Genomic DNA, 21,823 nt, shown 5'->3' on the forward strand with positions numbered 1-21,823 from the left:
AGAGGGTTGGTCTGTATCTGGGTGCTCATCAGGACTCACAGACTTGTTTAAATGACAGGTTGTGATTGGCCTGTATCGGTGGTCTGGAGCAAAACAAGTCCTGAATTAGACACATTCAGATGGAATTGCTCAAAGATTTGAGAATACAATATACAATCAAATAATCAATATTGGGTCTTGCAGCGTTTACCTGTCTCCATCAAGCATTTTCACACAAACCCCCTGTAGCCTAATTACGTGACAGGCTGCAACAGCTTTTCAGTTTCCTCCCATCTCTCTCAGCCGAAGAAAAGTGTGTCTCTCCCACACTCCTTCAGCTCAGCTTCATTAAGGTGTGTGTGTGTTCCCTGTCTCCTGCAGTATTCTCTCGACTGGGAGAAGAGGCTGAGTGTGTGCTCGTCGGCCCCCGGCAGCGTGGGGCCTCCCCTGGGAGAGCTGCTCCCCTCTGGCAGGAAGGAGAGATGCATCCTGGATGGCCTGAGGCAGCTACAGAGACCCTCCCCCTCCTGCAAGGCCTCCATGTCGGGCGACAAGGACTGCATGAACTCCAACGAGGGCATCTACTCTCTGGGGGTGAAAGGCGGGGGCAGGGGGGTGTCTAGGCTGGCCTCTCTGGGGGTCAGGAAGTTTTCTTACGACTCCGACGACGCGGACGACGAGTCGCCTCGCGTGGGCGGGGGAGCGGGGGAGGAGGGCCGGAGGGACTGCAGGGGGCTCTCCCACAGCGTGTTGGACAGCCTGTGTAGCTGGGAAGGCCTGCTGGACGCCGAGGCAGCAGGGCGGAGCAGCGACGAGCCTCCGCCTCCCTACAGCTCCAGGGAACACCCCCAGGAGCTCATGAGCTTCATCAACAGCTTCCTGTCTGGCGGCCGCACCTCCGCCCTGCTCAGCCCTGCCCTGCTGGAGGTCTGCCCCATCAACCCCGACCTCTCCCTCCACCTCTCGGACACCGACCTTGAGGACCTGCCGCCGGAAGACGGCGACTACCGGCCGACCCCCAGGGGGTACAGGGGAGCCCGGCTTCTGGGAGCCCCTTGCCTGAGGAGGGAACAGGGCAGGGCTCAGTCTGCGGACAGCAGGCCCCGGCCCTTCAGCCTCAGCAAGGACTACCAGGTGCCCAAGAGCGCCCAGTCAGAAGAGAGTCTCCTGGCCATGTTCGACACGGACGGGAGATTCATCGAGCTGAGTGCTCAGCATGGGGCCGGGTGTGGGGGCGGAGCTCCTGGGAGGGCTGTGGCTGGGTACCTGGCCCCCAAGCAAGCAGGAGGAGGCTCCAGGAATTACAACCTAATGGAGGCTCCAGAGAGGCCGTCCGAGGATCAGAGCCAGCCCAGCAGAGGCAGCAGTACCAGGGGGGAAGGTGCAGAGAGGAGACTCCTACAGCCCCAGAGCTCTCGGTCCAACAAGGGTCTCTCTGTGCCTCCCATGACCCAGGGCTCTGGCTGCATGGCCAGCAGCTCTAAGATCCCCAGCCGGGGGACGCCGTCTCCTCTGAAGGTGTCCAGGGGCTCCTCCACGGATCCCCCCTCGGGGCCCCCGTCTCAGACGTCCCCCTCGTCTCCTCCAGTGAAGATGTCCCGCTTCATCAAGGCCTCCTGCTCTCAGAGCCCCAGGGCAGTGAGCTCCAAACTCCCCAGCAGGGCTCCCTGCGTGTCCCCCAGCTCCCCCCACCCCCCCTGCAGGCTGCTGGACCACAGGGAGCCCCCCACCAGAGACAGCCAAGCTGACCTCAGGTCTCCCTCGCCACCCCCTCCCCCCGGTCGCACTTCTTCCTTGCTCATCCGACCGAACGATGGTGCCCAACCCCCCACACTCACCCCTGTGAGGGGGCCGCCCCCCAGCTACCACCCCCCACCTGTACCAAATCTGCAACACATGTCCCCCTGCAAGCCCCAGGACAGTGTGGACCTGGACGCGGGGTACGGGACAGCAGTCGCACCTCAGAGGTTGTCTGGTAAAGCCAGCCAGCAGTCCCCTGTGATGAGGGCTGGAACTGAACATCACGTGGGAAGATGTAAAGGCACTTCTAAACGCACCCCCTCCAAGCTCCAGCTCCCCTCCCCGGCCTTAGGGGGCGTGCCAGACCGTCCTGACACCAACACCAACTCTAGAAGCCCCAAAAACCCTTCCAGCGTCCCAGCAGATTCCCCGCTGCACGGCACCTTTAAGAAGGTGTCCGCCAATGAAATGGCTTGTCCTCCTTGTTACAAGGTGTCCAGCAGCCACCCTCCGTGCCACTCAGAGCGTCAGGACGCTGTGTCCCCATGTCCCCAGGCAGGGGCGAGCCCCACCAGGACAGGACCTCCCAACCTCCATGAGAAGAACTCCAAAACACGCATCCCCTCTGGGTTTAAAGCCTTCGTGAGGTCGCCCCCCTCTCACAGGACCGGCCCCTCGCTCCCAGGCAAGCAGGAGAAGGACCACATCAATGCCGTCTCCAGAGAGACGTCGAACGCCTCCACTCAATGTGACCCTCCGCCCCCCTGCAGCACCGCCCCTCCCGGGATTCCCCTGGTACAGGCGGGGGGAGGTCACAAGGCGGTACGAGACATCTTTAAGAGATCCACCTCCGTCACCACTAAGCCCCATCTGAAGCCGGCTCTGGGGATGACTGGTGCCAAGGCTCGCAGCCAGAGTTTCAGCACCAGCTGCATGGAGAGGACCAGCGTGAGCACCACCCGAACACAGATCATCACCAACTCTGGCGAGAGGGGGAACTCGCTAACGAGACAGAGCTTGTTAGTGGACGGCCTGCCAGGGAGGGCCTCGGGGGAGGGGGCGCCCAGCTGCCCAGGGAAACGGCTGAGTCATCATGGGGGCGTGTTAACCAGCCACCAGGAAACAGAGGACCTTCTCAAGTTCTGTTCCCCAGGTGAGAGCGGCTCCAAGGAGGGCCGTTGTTTGGCCCCGGTGGATCAGATGGGTCTGCAGGGCTCCAGGAGGCCAGCCGGAGAGGCTTCCCAGCCCTGCCCCCCCCGCCCCTCAGAGGCCCCGGCCAGCAGAGCCAGGAGCGAGCCGCCCGGCCCGGCCCAGGCCAGCCCCCCAAGCCGGCCGGAGGAGCAGGGAAGCCCCCCCAGCTGCACCATCGAGGAGAAGGTGATGCTGGGCATCCAGGAGAACGTGCAGAAGGGACAAGGTCAGGAGAAGACCCTGCCCTCCGAACCCCGGCAGAAGACCGGCCCCTCCCTGGCCAACTGGTTCGGCCTCCGCAGGGCCAAGCCGCCGGCCCCCGACGCCACGTCTGACGGCAGGAAGGAAGTGAAGAAGGGAGCTGTGCTGGCAGGCAGGCAGATCAAGACCCACAAGAAGGACAAGAGGAGGAAGGCAGACGGCCCATGCAAGGACAGTCAAGATCAGATGCTGTGTGAGAACAGCAACAAGCTCAGCTCAATAATGGATCACTGTAACCTCCAGATGGGACAGATAGCCAATCAGATCCAGTGTTCGACCGTGTACATCGGAAAAGATCAGTTCATGAAGGATCTTCTGGGAAGGTTGGTATGACAACAATCTCATTTTATCGATTCATCAATTAAATTATTGATGTGTGGTTTCATCATTAAACTATTATGTTATATTATATTTGAGTAATAATAAACTACTTAAAGTAGCTCTTCAAATAAAATTAGTCTGGATTCGAACGCTCAAGTTTAAACCCCACAAGTGGAAAGTACACAGAGATGCGTGTTCTGAGAAAAGCACAATAAACAGAATCCAGTCTGTCTGCGTAATGTTTCACCCTGAGAGCGTTCCCCACTCCAGTCCCAGAAGCCAGACCCTCCGTCACCCTGGAGCTGTCATCTGGAAAACAACAGTCACGCTCCACATCTACCACTAATATGATACACTTGCTCAAATCGCAACTGACAGATTTTATCAAGAGCGGCTGCAAACATTTATCACTCAGTGAGTCTGCAGTCAGACAGAAAGAGAGAGAGTCTGAGGTGCCTCCAGAGCGGTGCAGGGGATGTGGGTGTTGGTGGTGATGGAGGTGTTGATGGAGGCCGGTGCAATTTATCTGTTGGATCACAATCCACCTGCACAACGGCCTCTCTGGTGGAGGAGTTCAGATGAGCGAGAGCACCAATCACATGGGGTTTCTTTCTTGCAGGAGTGTGGGGGTGAAGGGCGACTCTCAGACCATATCTCCGCCTGGCATCTCCATTCCCAAGAAACACTGCAGGGAAATGAGAGATGTGGAGATCTGCACAGATAGCACCGTGAGTGAGATCGCCCCTTTAATAAAACGATGCACCCTTCAGGATCCATTTGTTATGTTCCAGGATATTACATCTATCTCTCGCTCGCTTGCTCTTCCTTGCTAAATCTCTTTCTCTATCTGACTCTCTCTGCATTATTTCCTCTCTACCTCTGTCTCTACCTCTGTCTCTTTCAATCGCTCGCTTTCTTTTGCACTTTCTCTCAGACCTTATACCTCTGTCACTCTGTCGTATCCCACCCCCCAATCATGAAGTTGCCCAAACATGTATTTTGAATCAATGAAGCATAGTGTGACTGTTCTGTAGAACGTACTGTAAATGCTGGGTGTTGAAGAGGTGTGCTGTGTCATGCTGTGTCACCTCCACCCTCCTCTAACAGAGTTAGAGGAGGGTGGAGGTGAAGGGTAGAGAGGGAGAAAGGAGAGAGGAGAGTGTGAGACAGAGAGAGAGAGACAGAGAGAGAGAGACAGAGAGACAGAGAGAGAGAGAGTGAGACAGAGAGAGAGAGACAGAGAGAGAGACAGACCCCCCTATTTTGACGATCTGAAACGCAAGTATCAAAACGCAAAGCGCAAGTAACTTTGTGGGCGGGACTCCGGCTCGGTTGCTATTTTGCCGGCGGGATAAATGACTTTGCGCCTGGCGCAAATCTAAAATGGGTAGGTCCGGTTCACAGCCAAGGAGACCGACGTTCTAGTCAGGGCCGTAACAGATAGATAAGTGACATTGTATGGGAAAGGCAGAGCAGTTTTCTCATTGCACGAAATTGCCCGCTCATGCTGCTCATTCAAATTCTTATTCTTATTTTTATATAGCCTACCCTATATTTTATTTTTTAAATTGTTTAGTTCTTGGAATTAGTTTAACTATTGTACTTTTTTACTTAATTTAAGACCCGTATATGTTTATTGTTTGCACCTTCCTGCCACAGTAAATTCCGTGTTTGTGTAACATGGCTACATGGCGAATAAACCAAATTCTGATTCTGATGGAGATGGGAGAAGAAACCCACCCAAATTAGCTTCGGTTAAACAGGCGTGGGAGAAAATTGCCACAATTGTTACAAATCATGTTCACATACATAGAGATTTCTCATGAAAATCTTTTTATAATCTTTGAAGAAATGTAACACGCCATAAATCAAAACAATGTAACGTAGCTTTGCAGAAAGAAGACCCTGGCCTCGCCAGCAGTGTGCAAGGACCAAGCTTGCGCCCTTAAAATAGCATCTGAATAATGCGCCATTGACTTTAGACCACGTTTTTCCTGGTCAGTGGCGGAATTGTTTTTCGGAAACTGCAAAATAGCACCAGGGAACGTTTGCGCCGGAACACGCCTCCTTTTTCGCTGAACCGCCCACGGGAGCGCAAGGTCATTTCGACGTGCGTCTGTGGAGGGAAAAGTCTGCTTTGCGTCGAGTGTAAACTAGGAATGATACTTGCGTCGTTGACAAAGTCAATTGCGCTGGGTGCAAGATCGGGCCCAGAGAGAGAGAGAGAGAGAGAGAGAGGGAGAGGGAGAGGGAGAGGGAGAGAGAGAGGGGGAGAGGGAGAGGGAGAGGGAGAGGGAGAGGGAGAGGGAGAGATAGTCTGACTGCAGTATGCAGGAAATTCAATCCATCTGATGGGGACTATTGATAACGTGGAGGAACTTCTTATCAGAGACACTCAATTGAACAAAGGCTCATTTAATACTCTCTCTGAAGCCTCTCTCTGCTTCCTGCCAACACAGAAACACTGGGAGAGAGGAGTGGGTTTCTGACCCCCGCTAACTCCTGCCCACAACACCTCCACACAGCGGCTTGGGAAAAAAGCCTGTGGATGAACTAAATACTCAGTTGTGTTTTGTGCTGTGAAGGGAATGCTGGGAAAGGGGTGTGTGTGTGGCAGGGCCGGGGTGGTGTGTGTGGCAGGGCCGGGGTGGTGTGTGTGGCAGGGCCGGGGTGGTGTGTGCGGAAGGGCCGGGGTGGTGTGTGTGGCAGGGCCGGGGTGGTGTGTGTGGCAGGGCCGGGGTGGTGTGTGCGGCAGGGCCGGGGTAGTGTGTGTGGCAGGGTCGGGGTGGTGTGTGCGGCAGGGCCGGGGTAGTGTGTGTGGCAGGGTCGGGGTGGTGTGTGCGGCAGGGCCGGGGTGGTGTGTGCGGCAGGGCCGGGGTAGTGTGTGTGGCAGGGTCGGGGTGGTGTGTGCGGCAGGGCCGGGGTGGTGTGTGCGGCAGGGCCGGGGTAGTGTGTGCGGCAGGGTCGGGGTAGTGTGTGCGGCAGGGTCGGGGTGGTGTGTGCGGCAGGGCCGGGATGGTGTGTGTGGCAGGGCCGGGGTGGTGTGTGTGGCAGGGCCGGGGTGGTGTGTGTGCCAGCCACTTCAGTTCTCAGTTGAAGGTTAATTGTGTTTCTCACACACGGTTTACTTATTGCAGCTTAGTCTTTACTTATGTAAGGAATAGACTTGTTCATCGAGCCTAAACTACTCCTTTCTTTTCCTAATGACAGTGTATGTTGTGTTACAGGTTACCATGGTGACAGTGTATGTTATGTTACAGATTACCATGGTGACGGTGTATGTTACGTTACAGGTTACCATGGTGACAGTGTATGTTGTGTTACAGGTTACCATGGTGACAGTGTATGTTATGTTACAGGTTACCATGGTGACACTGTATGTTGTGTTACAGGTTACCATGGTGACAGTGTATGTTATGTTACAGATTACCATGGTGACGGTGTATGTTATGTTACAGGTTACCATGGTGACAGTGTATGTTGTGTTACAGGTTACCATGGTGACAGTGTATGTTGTGTTACAGGTTACCAAGGTGACAGTGTATGTTGTGTTAAAGGTTACCATGGTGACAGTGTATGTTGTATTACAGGCGATCATAGTGAAACAGAAGATTAATCTAAGAGGGAACAACCAGGAGGATTCTATCCCAGAAGCCACTTGTCAAGATCACATGATCGGTAGGTTCCTCTGATTGAATGTGTTGTTATTGTGCTGTAATGTTGCGCTCTACTTTAAGAGACCAAGGGGGTATTCCAGAAAGCTGGTTTGCGACATAACCGGGTAAGTTAACTCTCCAGCTGACACACAATGTTGCAGCAATTTACTGGCAATGTTGCTACAACGCTGGCTGTCATATGAGGAGTTAACTTACCCGGGTTTGTCACATAACCTGCTTTCTGGAATACCCCCCAAGCCTCACAAATGTGTTTCCTGTAACAAACAACAGTGTATCTGTCTGGGACATGAACAAATCTCCAAAACTCCAGAACACAGAGATGAGGGTGTGGAAGACCCTCGGAATACTAAATGAGCATTCAGCTGCAGATACCACCTGGAGATCACTACCACTGCAGTGTGTCAGATCACTACCACTGCTGTGTGTCAGATCACTACCACTGCTGTGTGTCAGATCACTACCACTGCTGTGTGTCAGATCACTACCACTGCTGTGTGTCAGATCACTACCACTGCTGTGTGTCAGATCACTACCACTGCTGTGTGTCAGATCACTACCACTGCTGTGTGTCAGATCACTACCACTGCAGTGTGACAGATCACTACCACTGCAGTGTGTCAGATCACTACCACTGCTGTGTGTCAGATCACTACCACTGCAGTGTGTCAGATCACTACCACTGCTGTGTGTCAGATCACTACCACTGCTGTGTGTCAGATCACTACCACTGCTGTGTGTCAGATCACTACCACTGCTGTGTGTCAGATCACTACCACTGCTGTGTGTCAGATCACTACCACTGCAGTGCGTCAGATCACTACCACTGCTGTGTGTCAGATCACTACCACTGCTGTGTGTCAGATCACTACCACTGCTGTGTGTCAGATCATTACCACTGCTGTGTGTCAGATCACTACCACTGCTGTGTGTCAGATCACTACCACTGCAGTGTGTCAGATCACTACCACTGCTGTGTGTCAGATCACTACCACTGCTGTGTGTCAGATCACTACCACTGCAGTGTGTCAGATCACTACCACTGCTGTGTGTCAGATCACTACCACTGCTGTGTGTCAGATCACTACCACTGCAGTGTGTCAGATCACTACCACTGCTGTGTGTCAGATCACTACCACTGCTGTGTGTCAGATCACTACCACTGCTGTGTGTCAGATCACTACCACTGCTGTGTGTCAGATCACTACCACTGCAGTGTGACAGATCACTACCACTGCTGTGTGTCAGATCACTACCACTGCTGTGTGTCAGATCACTACCACTGCTGTGTGTCAGATCACTACCACTGCTGTGTGTCAGATCACTACCACTGCAGTGTGTCAGATCACTACCACTGCTGTGTGTCAGATCACTACCACTGCAGTGTGTCAGATCACTACCACTGCTGTGTGTCAGATCACTACCACTGCTGTGTGTCAGATCACTACCACTGCAGTGTGTCAGATCACTACCACTGCTGTGTGTCAGATCACTACCACTGCAGTGTGTCAGATCACTACCACTGCTGTGTGTCAGATCACTACCACTGCTGTGTGTCAGATCACTACCACTGCTGTGTGTCAGATCACTACCACTGCTGTGTGTCAGATCACTACCACTGCTGTGTGTCAGATCACTACCACTGCAGTGTGACAGATCACTACCACTGCTGTGTGTCAGATCACTACCACTGCTGTGTGTCAGATCACTACCACTGCTGTGTGTCAGATCACTACCACTGCTGTGTGTCAGATCACTACCACTGCAGTGTGTCAGATCACTACCACTGCTGTGTGTCAGATCACTACCACTGCAGTGTGTCAGATCACTACCACTGCTGTGTGTCAGATCACTACCACTGCTGTGTGTCAGATCACTACCACTGCTGTGTGTCAGATCACTACCACTGCTGTGTGTCAGATCACTACCACTGCTGTGTGTCAGATCACTACCACTGCTGTGTGTCAGATCACTACCACTGCAGTGTGTCAGATCACTACCACTGCATGTGGAGACTGACCTCTCTGACACTGTGTGTCTCCATGTGGAGACTGACCTCTCTGACACTGTGTGTCTCCATGTGGAGACTGACCTCTCTGACACTGTGTGTCTCCATGTGGAGACTGACCTCTCTGACACTGCGTCTCCATGTGGAGACTGACCTCTCTGACACTGTGTGTCTCCATGTGGAGACTGACCTCTCTGACACTGCGTCTCCATGTGGAGACTGACCTCTCTGACACTGTGTGTCTCCATGTGGAGACTGACCTCTCTGACACTGTGTCTCCATGTGGAGACTGACCTCTCTGACACTGTGTGTCTCCATGTGGAGACTGACCTCTCTGACACTGTTGGCCTCATGTACGTACATTCGCAAATGTAGCGTTATTAGCGCTCCTGCTGATATCTGCTGAGGTTTGAAGTGGAGAGATTTCTGGAGGCTAATGCCAGGAGATAGTCTGTTATCCATGATTTGTTAGGAGGCTGGACTGGAGGTTGAAGATGTGAAGGCCGGTGTTTGTTGAAATGGAAGCATCTCTAACGAAAGATGGTCCCTGTGTTGTCCATGAAAGTGAAGGGAGATCATAACTACCACATGTTGTTACGGGAGGAGAACAATGGTCTTCCAGAATATCTAGAGGCTGAAAAGGATCCATCATTTCCAAGGGTAACTGTGTCCAGACTAGCTGTCTCTAACTCCTGCCTCCTAAAGGCTACATTCCTGCAGTGTAGTTGCAACAAGATACTGGATATTAATGTTAATGGATATTAACTTTTAAGATGACCTGTAGCAGTTTGAGATGGTGTACACACATTCTTAGTTTAGGTTATAAATTGAGCTTTTAATCCACATCAATATAACACTTGTTTTGTTTTTTAATTGTGTAATTACGTAAGTAGCACAGAGTATTTGGCAAACAACGTTCACGGTTGTGTGTGAGCAACTCTCACTAACCCTAACCCAACTCTCCATCTGTTTCTCTCCCTGCTCAGACTGGCAGCCTCACATGCTGCCCATGAGGGGAGAGGAGGATGAGAGGAGAGGGGAGGAGAGGAGAGGAGAGGGGAGGAGGAGGATGAGAGGAGAGGAGAGGAGAGGAGAGGGGAGGAGGAGGATGAGAGGAGAGGAGAGGAGAGGGGAGGAGAGGAGAGGGGAGGAGGAGGATGAGAGGAGAGGAGAGGGGAGGAGGAGGATGAGAGGAGAGGAGAGGGGAGGAGGAGGATGAGAGGAGAGGAGAGGGGAGAGGAGGATGAGAGGAGAGGGGAGGGGAGGAGAGGAGAGGGGAGAGGAGGACGAGAGGAGAGGAGAGGGGAGGAGAGGAGAGGGGAGGAGGAGGATGAGAGGAGGGTTAGGCTTTGAGCACCACAAGTTGAGAGCCATTATATTTGAGAGAAGGCAGACATCTCTACAGCCAATATCTCCAAACCTCGAACACTGACACCAAAACACTCTAGATAGATAAATATCACTAAAGTACATGTATTTATTAACTGTCCCTTTAATGCAACAAACTGTTGATCTAGGTTGCATAGGCATTGTGTGAATACATCGATATTTAGATCAAATTAGATTAGGTATACAAAGGAAGTAAGGACAGTGATATTTAACCATTCATCTCATTAGGTCCTATTCAAGCCATCCAAAGCACCTTTATTAGAGTAGTCAAGTCTGAAAGCTCTGATAACAAAGACATGTCAACCACTTGTGTAAATTGTGTGAATGACACAATAGAAGACATCAGAACTCTTGAGGAAAAAATACCAGACTTCTAAGCCTGCATTTGTACTTGAGTGCTCCTAGAATCCCAAAACAATCCCCAAGTGCTCAACATGCTGAATGATCTTTCTGCTCTCCCCTGGTGTTGATCCTCCCAGATGCCCTCTTTACCCACAACCCCTTCCGCTGCATGTGAGTCCTGATACGGCCTCTGTTCCCAGTGTTCCTCCACTGTTCCTCTCCTCTTCCTCACGCGCATCTCTTCTTCCCTCCTCCTCCTCCCCTCCTCCTCTCCTTATCCACCTCTCCTCCTCCTCCTTTCCTCCTCTCCTCCTCCTCCCCTCCTCCCCTCCTCCTCCTCCTCTCCTTATCCACCTCTCCTCCTCCTCCTCCTCTCCTCCTCCTCCCAGGCTCCAGCTCTCAGATGAGGACTCTGGACAGTGGGATTGGAACCTTCCCGCCGCCAGACTCCGCCTCACGCCTGAACGGGCGCCACATCCCCCGGTCTGAATCCAGCCCAGGCAGGGTGGCAGGCCCTCCTAACCAGGCCCTCCCGGCCCCTGCCTCCGACCAGGACCTCCCTGACCCTGCGCTAATCCCTGTGTCCCTGGGCCCCTTCCAGTCTGCCCCCATGGTGGCCCCCCGCCCCCCCATGGACACCCAGAGCCGCCTCCCCAAACCGGCCTCCTCCGGTAAGTCTGTCAGCACAAAACCTGTCTGCGGCCCCTGTGGGCGGCCCCTGTGGGCGGCCCCTGTGGGCGGACCCTGTCGGCGGACCCTGTGGGCGGACCCTGTGGGCGGCCCCTGTGGGCGGACCCTGTGGACGGCCCCTGTGGACGGCCCCTGTGGGCGGACCCTGTGGACGGCCCCTGTGGGCGGACCCTGTGGGCGGCCCCTGTGGGCGGCCCCTGTGGGCGGCCCCTGTGGGCGGACCCTGTGGGCGGCCCCTGTGGGCGGACCCTGTCTGCGGCCCCTGTGGGCGGCCCCTGTGGGCGGCCCCTGTGGGCGGACCCAGACTCAATAGAATTTGAACCGAAGCCAAAATCAACATACTAATTTAGTCATGATCAGTTTTCATTGGTGCGTGATTTCGTGCTATAGCCTATATTATTTTCCTACTAGATGTGGTTTCTATCTTCCGTGTCCAATCCAAAGGTCCAATCAGGAGCTGTAATAACTGTAATCACCATGACAACTCACTCACTCACTCACTCACTCAACGTTTGTGCTGCAACCTCTGTCGGTCATGCAGGTTGTGTGTCTCATTCGCAACAACGCAGGCTAATCGATTTGGTACCTGTTTCTTCCTTAGCGAAAATCATGGCGTGACAAAACCCAACAAAAAGCGAAAAGTTGATTCCGTAAATCGCAAATTTCAGTGGGCTGACAAGTATGCATTTGTGTTGCCGGTGGGGAGCACAAAACTGATGTGTTTAATCTGCAATGAGACGGTTGCCCTTGTCAAAAGTGGTAATGTGAAACGACACAAAACATAGAAACTTTAAACTAAATTACCGCTAGAACTCTGAGGTAAGGGCCAGAAAAATAAACCATCACTGTTCCAGACCCTGGACTGAAGGGAAATTTGGTGAGTGGACCTTTTGGGTTCTAATTGAGTACCCCTGCTCTAGGCTTTAGAGCTATCGGAGCTGTATATAATATAGATAAACATAAATGCTGACAGCATGCTGTATGCTGTCATTGCTGCTCTGGTTCAGGTTATGTATAGATTATATAAACTGTACAGAATATATATTAGTATACATTAGAATCCATAGTTTATATAGATTGTATTATATAGATTGTGTATTGTACATGTGTTATAGATCTAGAGAAGATTTGCTCCGCTCCCCAGCAGTGTCAGGGCCGGCTGGAAACCAGCCTGGAAGCAGCTTGATTGATAATCGTGTTTCTGATTCACAAGTCGTCTGGTGTCTCCAGAACACCTGCTCATCAGCTCTGCCCCACCAGACGCTGACATAGCTAGACCAGAGTCACAGAGAGTCACAGGCAGTCACAGAGAGTCACAGAGAGTCACAGAGAGTCACAGGGAGTCACAGGCAGTCACAGGGAGTCACAGGGAGTCACAGAGAGTCACAGGGAGTCACAGAGAGTCACAGGGAGTCACAGGGAGTCACAGAGAGTCACAGAGAGTCACAGGGAGTCACAGGGAGTCACAGGGAGTCACATAGAGTCACAGGGAGTCACAGGGAGTCACAGAGAGTCACAGAGAGTCACAGAGAGTCACAGAGAGTCACAGGGAGTCACAGGGAGTCACAGGGAGTCACAGGGAGTCACAGGCAGTCACAGAGAGTCACAGGGAGTCACAGAGAGTCACAGGGAGTCACAGGGAGTCACAGAGAGTCACAGGGAGTCACAGAGAGTCACAGGGAGTCACAGAGAGTCACAGGGAGTCACAGAGAGTCACAGGGAGTCACAGATGACTTCCGTCAGCAGCCTGCTGCTGTGTGAACACCACAGGGTCAGGGGTCAGGGGTCAGGCTAGCAGCTGGTTAGCGTTTCACTTATTACTTTAGAAGATGCTTTTATGCAAAATGACGTTCAGATATAACAATATATAGTGCATAATATACGTGTATAATTCTACAGTATTTCAGTAGTCAAGGAATGGCCTGTCTAGGCACAATGCAAAAATCAATTGCTGGTACATAGATTATTGGTGGTAGACAGGTAGATTAGAGGCCTAACAGACAGGTAGATTGGAGGCCCACAGACAGGTAGATTAGAGTCCCACAGACAAGTAGATTAGAGGCCCACAGACAAGTAGATTAGAGGCCCACAGACAGTTAGATTAGAGGCCCACAGACAGGTATATTAAAGGCCCACAGACAGGTATATTAGAGGCCCACAGACAGATAGATTAGAGGCCCACAGACAGGTATATTAGAGGCCCACAGACAGGTATATTAGAGTCCCACAGACAAGTAGATTAGAGGCCCACAGACAGTTAGATTAGAGGCCCACAGACAGGTATATTAAAGGCCCACAGACAGGTATATTAGAGGCCCACAGACAGATAGATTAGAGGCCCACAGACATGTATATTAGAGGCCCACAGACAGGTATATTAGAGGCCCACAGACAGGTAGATTAGAGGCCCACAGACAGGTAGATTAGAGGCCCACAGACAGGTAGATTAGAGGCCCACAGACAGGTAGATTAGAGGCCCACAGACATGTATATTAGAGGCCCACAGACATGTATATTAGAGGCCCACAGACAGGTAGATTAGAGGCCCACAGACAGATAGATTAGAGGCCCACAAACAGGTAGATTAGAGGCCCACAGACAGGTAGATTAGAGGCCCACAGACAGGTAGATTAGAGGCCCACAGACAGATAGATTAGAGGCCCACAGACAGGTAGATTAGAGGCCCACAGACAGGTAGATTTACAGGTTATGTTGTCTCTGCTGGCTCGTCTCTGGTAATGACACTGTCGTTAGGGTTGAAAGCTTTTAAAGAACAGGAACAGAATGTATACTTTTTAATATTCACGAGAGGCTGTGCCTATCACCCGGTACTTAGTCATGGCGGATGACAGCTCCAAGCTGTTTATTATGGGCTGTCTCAAGTTGTTTTGCAGAAATGTCCATGGGGATGATGCTTTTTGACTATTAATAGTTGTAACTACCAGGTGGTCACATGGAGAAGCATGACAGCACAACCTGTTGGCTAGTACAGATGTGTTATTAGTGTTCATTAAACTCTTAGTCATAAATGTGGTTGTATTCTCTCAGGATGATTAGTGCTGAGGCAGTCCACCCCCTCTCTACGTCGCCCCAGCGTGGCCTGGTTTGTGAGGTGTGTGTGGCGGAATGAATCACAACTGTCTTGTTCTCCTCTCATCTTTAACTTGTTTATTTTGTGTTCATCACAGACGTGCTGAATCCCCTGAGTCAGACAGATCCAGCCTCGGCCGTGTCTCTGCCCCCCCATGCCACACACACCAACAAAGGCCCTGCGGGGCCAGCCTCGCCCACGGTGAGACTACAGGGGGTGTGTGACTGCAGAACAGAACTGAGCCTCGCTGATGGCAGGCTGGGCCATGAGTCCTCTTCTGGCTGACTAATTAAACAAAGGATCTCTAACACAATACTGCATTTTGCGTCATCCAAAAATATATTACTAATCGCAATGCAAAATGGCACTCACACAATTTTTTTTTTTTATCAATAACTAAATGAATGTATGTCTGAGGAGGCTACATTGGATCAAGTCTCCAAACAGCCAGAGAAGAGAAGTGATGTGATTAGACAGGTGTGTGTGTGGGCGGGGCAGCAGGATGGTGATGTTGTGTTCCTGGTGAGCAGGACAGGGATCTGAGGGGGCGTATGTCCTGCAGCAGCAACGAGGACCACGACACACTGGACTCCTCCCACAACACCCTCCTCAGCCAATCAGACACCAGCAACTCAGGTAAAAAACTTTTGAGAATTCCACAGCTGAATTCTGAATAGTTTTGATGATCTAATGAATCAGCGTCCAGCCCTGAGCTCCAGAACTAGCTAAAGCACCTTGTCATCCTCAGAGCGGAGCGAGGGGACAGCCAGGGAGAGCAGGCGTCTGTCCCTCCTGGAGCTGTTGTCTCACCTGGAGGAGACCCCTGCCAGGGTGTCCCCGTACAGCCGGGCTCTCCAGGAGGCCAGCCCCCCCCTGCTGTGAGACGTGAGTGTTCAGGAGTAGCCCCGCCCCTACATCCACCCAGTCACATCTGCCTTTATAAGAGTGGACGGCTCAGCAATGGAGCATTTGAGTAGGCTCAGCTCAGTGGTTAGACTGCAGATCAAGAGGATGTAGGTTCTAATGCTCCTCTGTACGGCACTTTGAATCAAATCATCTGCTAAGTGGGAGTCAGATGGCTGAGCGGTGAGGGAGTCGGGCTAGTAATCTGAAGGTTGCCAGTTCGATTCCCAGCCGTGCCAAATGAAGTTGTGTCCTTGGGCAAGGCACTTCACCCTACTTGCTTCGGGGGGAATGTCCCTGTACTTACTGTAAGTCGCTCTGGATAAGAGCGTCGACTAAATGTAAGTGGGTAAAAAAAATTGTTTTAATTATTATTATTGTTATTAATAATTAGGCCCAGAATATGTTGTCCTCCTGTGTGTACTGCAGAGGAAGTGCAGCCTCTCCTCTCTGGGCATCTGGGGGCTCCACACACCCAGCTGGTGTTTCCTCAGAGAAAGACGCCTTTCCATCGTCCTGCCCTGTCTCTCTCTCTCTGTCCAGTCTCAGGGGATTTGCAAACTAGTATTTAACTGAGCTTGGTGACAAATGAGAATCAGAGACCATGAAACGACCTCCAGCCCCCACTTTTCCCCGGTGCCCCACACACACACACACGCACGCACGCATGCATGCACACATACACACACACACACGCATGCACACACACACACTCAGACGCATGCACACAAGGACACACACTCATGCACACACATACACATGTGCACACTCACTGTAGAAAAACTCTCTCTACACCCCCACAGTGAGAAAAGAGAGAAGAAAGAGAGGGGTGGTAGTAGGAGGGAAGGAAAGAGAGAAGAAAGAAAATATAGTCTGAAAAAACTTGACCGTTGCTACTTTATGAAAATGTTGAAAGGTCTACCCATGTATGAAGTATAAATGTACTTAAAAAACGCCTAGAGAGAAGTATTGTGTCACAAAGATTTCTTCAAGGTAGTTTAACAATATTTCCTTCTTCAGGGAGGTTAGAGCAATCTGTTAAATTGAATCCACTTTACCTGAGCCAGGGATGTTAAACACCTCCACAAACTCAGTAAATAACATCCATAAATACAATCCGAAGACAACCGGGTCACACATTTTTGTGTCCCTGGTCTAGAAGAGCTATAAACAGGTTATGAGCACCAACTGTGTGAGGACGTCCTGCAGCAGCCTGGCTGTCACCTGAGTCCCTGTCAACCCCACATCACCGAGTCTGGTTTAAAACACAAGAACCAACTGCCATGATGAATGACTAACCCTAACCCATGATGAATGACTAACCCTAACCTACACAGCCCAGTTACTGGTTCAGATGTTTTTTCTTTTACAACCTCCACCCATCCACCTGTTCATACCAGCCTGAGGAAGCCCACATCAGTAGGTGACCCGGGCCCCTGGCCCCTGGCCCTGCCGCCAGCCCCAGGCTCTGATCACCTGGCGGGGAGGGGCGGGGGGCCGCTGGTGATTTAAGTGGCTTTAATAACCTTTCACAAACACTCAGGAGAGTGATGTAAACCTCAGCAGCTTCCATCAGAGTCCTCTGGCCCGGCCGGCTCCCTCATTCATCATCCTGACACGGCTCGACAGCCCGCATGCCTCTGACACCCTCGCTTTCTCTCCATACCTCTCTCTCTCTCTCCCCTCCATCCCTCTCTCTCTCTCTCTCCCCTCCATCCCTCTCTCTCCCCCCCTCTGTCCCTCACTCTGTACTTCTCTCTCTCATGCTTTCATTCTGTACCTCTATTCATATCTCTCTCTCTCTCTCTCTCTCTCTCTCTCTCTCTCTCTCTCTCTCTCTCTCTCTCTCTCTCTCTCTCTCTCTCTCTCTCTCTCTGTCTCTCTCTGTCTGTCTCTCTCTCTCTGTCTGTCTGTCTGTCTGTCTGTCTGTCTCTCTCTCTCTCTGTCTCTCTCCCTCTCTCTCTGTCTGTCTCTTCTCTCTCTCTTTCTCTCTCTCTGTCTCTCTCTCTGTCTCTCTCTGTCTGTCTGTCTCTCTCCCTCTCTCTGTCTGTCTCTCTCCCTCTCTCTCTTTCTTCACTCTTCTGTTTCTTTACGTCAAACCCTCCATTCTCTGACATTCTCTCTCCAACCATTTTTCATTCTCTCTATCTGTCCTTCCTTCCTCCCTCTCTCCCCTCCTCCCACACTGCTGGGGCCTCTCTGATGGTTAAAAGAGATTGCTGTAGGTCTTTCCGACAGGAGAAAATAACATTGCACGCTGTGTTGAGACCTGAGGCTGGGGGAGGGGAGGGGGAGGGGAGGTAAGACACACCAACCTGGTTCCACAACTTCCTGATATCCGAGCACTCTGCTCTCCCCAGCACTGCTTAGTAGACCTGGTGACCTGCAGCTGTGATGTCACGGCTAGGAGAGATGTTTGTAGACATGCTGCTTCAAATAGGGCCACTGACATTACTGCCACCCTCTATCAAATACAGTTTCAATTACCCAGAAAATGATGGGTTTCTCAGAATCAGAATCAGAATTCGGTTTATTCGCCATGTATGTTATACAAACACGGAATTTACTGTGGCAGGGAGGTGCAAACACTAAACATATACGAATCTTAAATTAGGTAAAGGTACAGAAGTTTAACTATTCCTGAGAACTAAACAATCTAAGAATAAAACAATTTAAATATAAAATAAAATATATATACATTACATTTAGTCATTTAGCAGACGCTCTTATCCAGAGCGACTTACAGTAAGTACAGAGACATTCTCCCCGAGGCAAGTAGGGTGAAGTGCCTTGCCCAAGGACACAACGTCAGTTGGCATGACCGGGAATTGAACTGGCAACCTTCGGATTACTAGCCCGATTCCCTCACCACTCAGCCACCTGACTCCCCATATATATATATATATATATATATATATATAATAATAAACACCTCCAGGTGGACTGTTGTGATCCTGGTCTGTAGTTTATGTCACACAGTGAGCTGTCTATATGTTGTATTCCACAGCTACAACTCTGCTACATCTAGACATGTTGTTATGGGCTGTAACTAGTGCCATCTGGGTTTCCACAAATTCTAAATTACATCTCAATCAACCGATCTGATTACTGGCCGAGCACATGACCTAAATCATGAATTCCAGCTTATCAAATACCTTTATTTAAATACATAAAATCATATCAATACTACACACAGAGGATACTACATACAGAGGATACTACACACAGAGGATACTACATACAGAGGATACTACACACAGAGGATACTACATACAGAGGATACTACACACAGAGGATACTACACACAGAGGATACTACACACAGAGGATACTACATACAGAGGATACTACATACAGAGGATACTACATACAGAGGATACTACACACAGAGGATACTACACACAGAGGATACTACACACAGAGGATACTACACACAGAGGATACTACACACAGAGGATACTACACACAGAGGATACTACACACAGAGGATACTACACACAGAGGATACTACACACAGAGGATACTACACACAGAGGATACTACATACAGAGGATACTACATACAGAGGATACTACACACAGAGGATACTACACACAGAGGATACTACATACAGAGGATACTACATACAGAGGATACTACATACAGAGGATACTACATACAGAGGATACTACATACAGAGGATACTACACACAGAGGATACTACACACAGAGGATACTACACACAGAGGATACTACATACAGAGGATACTACATACAGAGGATACTACATACAGAGGATACTACACACAGAGGATACTACACACAGAGGATACTACATACAGAGGATACTACACACAGAGGATACTACATACAGAGGATACTACATACAGAGGATACTACATACAGAGGGATGTTATTGAAATGACAGCAGAGAATCAAGAATCGTAGTTGTAACAGCGTCCTGGTGGGTGGAGTCAGTGAGTGGTTTCAGTGTGTTCCTGGTTCTTCTGCCCCCAGCGCAGCCCAACATCTGCACCAGCCTGCTTCTGGAGCACGTCTGTGGGCTCAGGGTCATTCAGCCGCAGGTAATTGTGTTTCACCCAATCAGAGCTAATCCCAGATTAGATGGTCTCCTGCAGTGTTGGGGGAGACAGCAGGAGTGAGGAAGGTGCTGATTGTTCCAGCTCACTGTCAGAGTGGAGGGCTGCTCTGTAATCACTATCACCCCGGACACTGACACATGATGCTGCCCTGACACCAGCTACTGCCCCTGGCCTCCCTGGTGCTGGCCTCCCTGGTGCTGGCCTCCCTGGTGCTGGCCTCCCTGGTGCTGGCCTCCCTGGTGCTGGCCTACCTGGTGCTGGCCTACCTGGTGCTGGCCTCCCTGGTGCTGGCCTCCCTGGTGCTGGCCTACCTGGTGCTGGCCTCCCTGGTGCTGGCCTCCCTGGTGCTGGCCTACCTGGTGCTGGCCTCCCTGGTGCTGGCCTCCCTGGTGCTGGCCTCCCTGGTGCTGGCCTCCCTGGTGCTGGCCTCTTGGTGCTGGCCTCTTGGTGCTGGCCTTGCTGGACAGCCACACATGGATGTGGGGAGCTGGAAGTCAGTCCTGGGGGAGTCTGGAGGTGGCTTAGCTCTTTATCAGTCATCACACCTCAACTCTGCTCTCCTCTTTGGCGGGTGGAGGCGGGTGGAGGCGTGAGATCTAGTGACTCTGCCAGTGCATCATGGTGGCGTGGGTGTATCACACCTCACCATGTTCCTGACAAGTCCGCTCCTCAGGAGGTGTGTGCGTGTGTTTGTGTGTGTGTGTATGTATGTGTATGAGGTGTGTGCATGTGTGTGTATGTGTGTGTTGGTACAGTATGTTTTTCATGGCTCCAGTAGAGATGTTCTGCTCTCTGTTGGTTCATAAGCACAAGGGTAGCCCAATCACTTAGTGTAGCGATTATCGCTCTGGAAATAGTTGGTACCCAAGAGCCAGGAAAATCATTTTGTGATACTGAGAGGAATCAAATATGTAGTCAGCTTATCAGTGTCTGTTCTCGTAGAAATATATCTATAAAAGTCTCACAGCAAGACAGGACTGTTTGTTTCATGGATGTTTTATCCAAAGCTTCGCCCCGGGGGATTAGAGCCTGAACCCTCAGATCCTTAGAGCCTGAACCCTCAGATCCTTAGAGCCTGAACCCTCAGATCCTTAGAGCCTGAACCCTCAGATCCTCTCTGAGCTTTACTCCTCCTTTTTGCTACATTCATAAGATATGGTCCAAAAAAGTAAAACAGTCTCCTCCTCTCCACCTCTCCTCTCCACCTCTCCTCCTCCACCTCTCCACCTCTCCTCTCCACCTCTCCTCTCCACCTCTCCTCCTCCACCTCTCCTCTCCACCTCTCCTCTCCACCTCTCCTCCTCCACCTCTCCTCTCCACCTCTCCTCCTCCACCTCTCCTCCTCCACCTCCTCTCCACCTCTCCTCCTCCACCTCTCCTCTCCACCTCTCCTCCTCCACCTCTCCTCCATAGCAGTGCTGATCTCCAGGCTGCTGGACATTTCGCTGAACCAGGCCTGAGCAACAGAGGAGGGGAGGGGCTGCTCTGGTGGGGCGGGGGTCAGAGGAGGGGCTGCAGCAGCAGTCAGGCCTCCATCAGCGTGTAGAGAGGACGCAGAGAGAACACTGTGTGGAAACTACACACACACACACCTACACACACACCTACACACACACACACACACACACACACACACACACACAACAGAACCAAGGTATCCTCCTCTGCTCTCTCTAAGCACTTACAGACCTGGTGAGGTCACAGACAACCACCAGGGTAGACTGCCTTCAGCCTCCAGCCTCCAACCTCCAGCCTCCAACCTCGAGCCCTCAGCCTCCAACCTCGAGCCCTCAGCCCCCAGCCTCCAACGTCGAGCCCCCAGCCCCCAGGCTCCAGCCCCCAGCCTCCAACCTCGAGCCCTCAGCCTCCAACCTCGAGCCCTCAGCCCACAGCCTCCAACGTCGAGCCCCCAGCCTCCAGGCTCCAGCCTCCAGCCTCGTGGGGCTGCATCCCGGGAACACACTCATCCTCTGGTCAATGTCTCAAAGGGACTGAAGACGCAGAGAGTGAACTACCAAATCTAATCATGTTTTTGATGAACCGGGTGCAGTTGACTACTTTTGCTTTTAGTTTGTGAAGCAATACGATATATAGAAATATGATGGTACTGATTATCCCAACTGTATTTACCTCAATCAAAATGGGAACACGTT

At 51.5% G+C, this 21,823-nt stretch overlaps 1 protein-coding gene across 1 annotated transcript in view; it reads left to right on the forward strand.

Moving 5' to 3' along the window:
- LOC134007357 (nck-associated protein 5-like) overlaps positions 1-21,184 on the forward strand; it is a 92,894-nt gene extending 71,710 nt beyond the window's left edge. The window contains exons 14-21 of the mRNA XM_062446772.1: positions 361-3,494; positions 4,112-4,220; positions 7,083-7,170; positions 11,295-11,576; positions 14,784-14,887; positions 15,217-15,322; positions 15,435-15,571; positions 21,087-21,184. Coding sequence (XP_062302756.1) covers positions 361-3,494; positions 4,112-4,220; positions 7,083-7,170; positions 11,295-11,576; positions 14,784-14,887; positions 15,217-15,322; positions 15,435-15,568 — 3,957 coding nt within the window. The 3' untranslated portion in view covers positions 15,569-15,571; positions 21,087-21,184. The remainder of the gene's footprint in view (positions 1-360; positions 3,495-4,111; positions 4,221-7,082; positions 7,171-11,294; positions 11,577-14,783; positions 14,888-15,216; positions 15,323-15,434; positions 15,572-21,086) is intronic.
- Positions 21,185-21,823: the final 639 nt, after the last annotated feature.

This window comes from Osmerus eperlanus, chromosome 21 (assembly GCF_963692335.1).
Source record: "Osmerus eperlanus chromosome 21, fOsmEpe2.1, whole genome shotgun sequence".
Lineage (NCBI taxonomy): Eukaryota > Metazoa > Chordata > Actinopteri > Osmeriformes > Osmeridae > Osmerus > Osmerus eperlanus.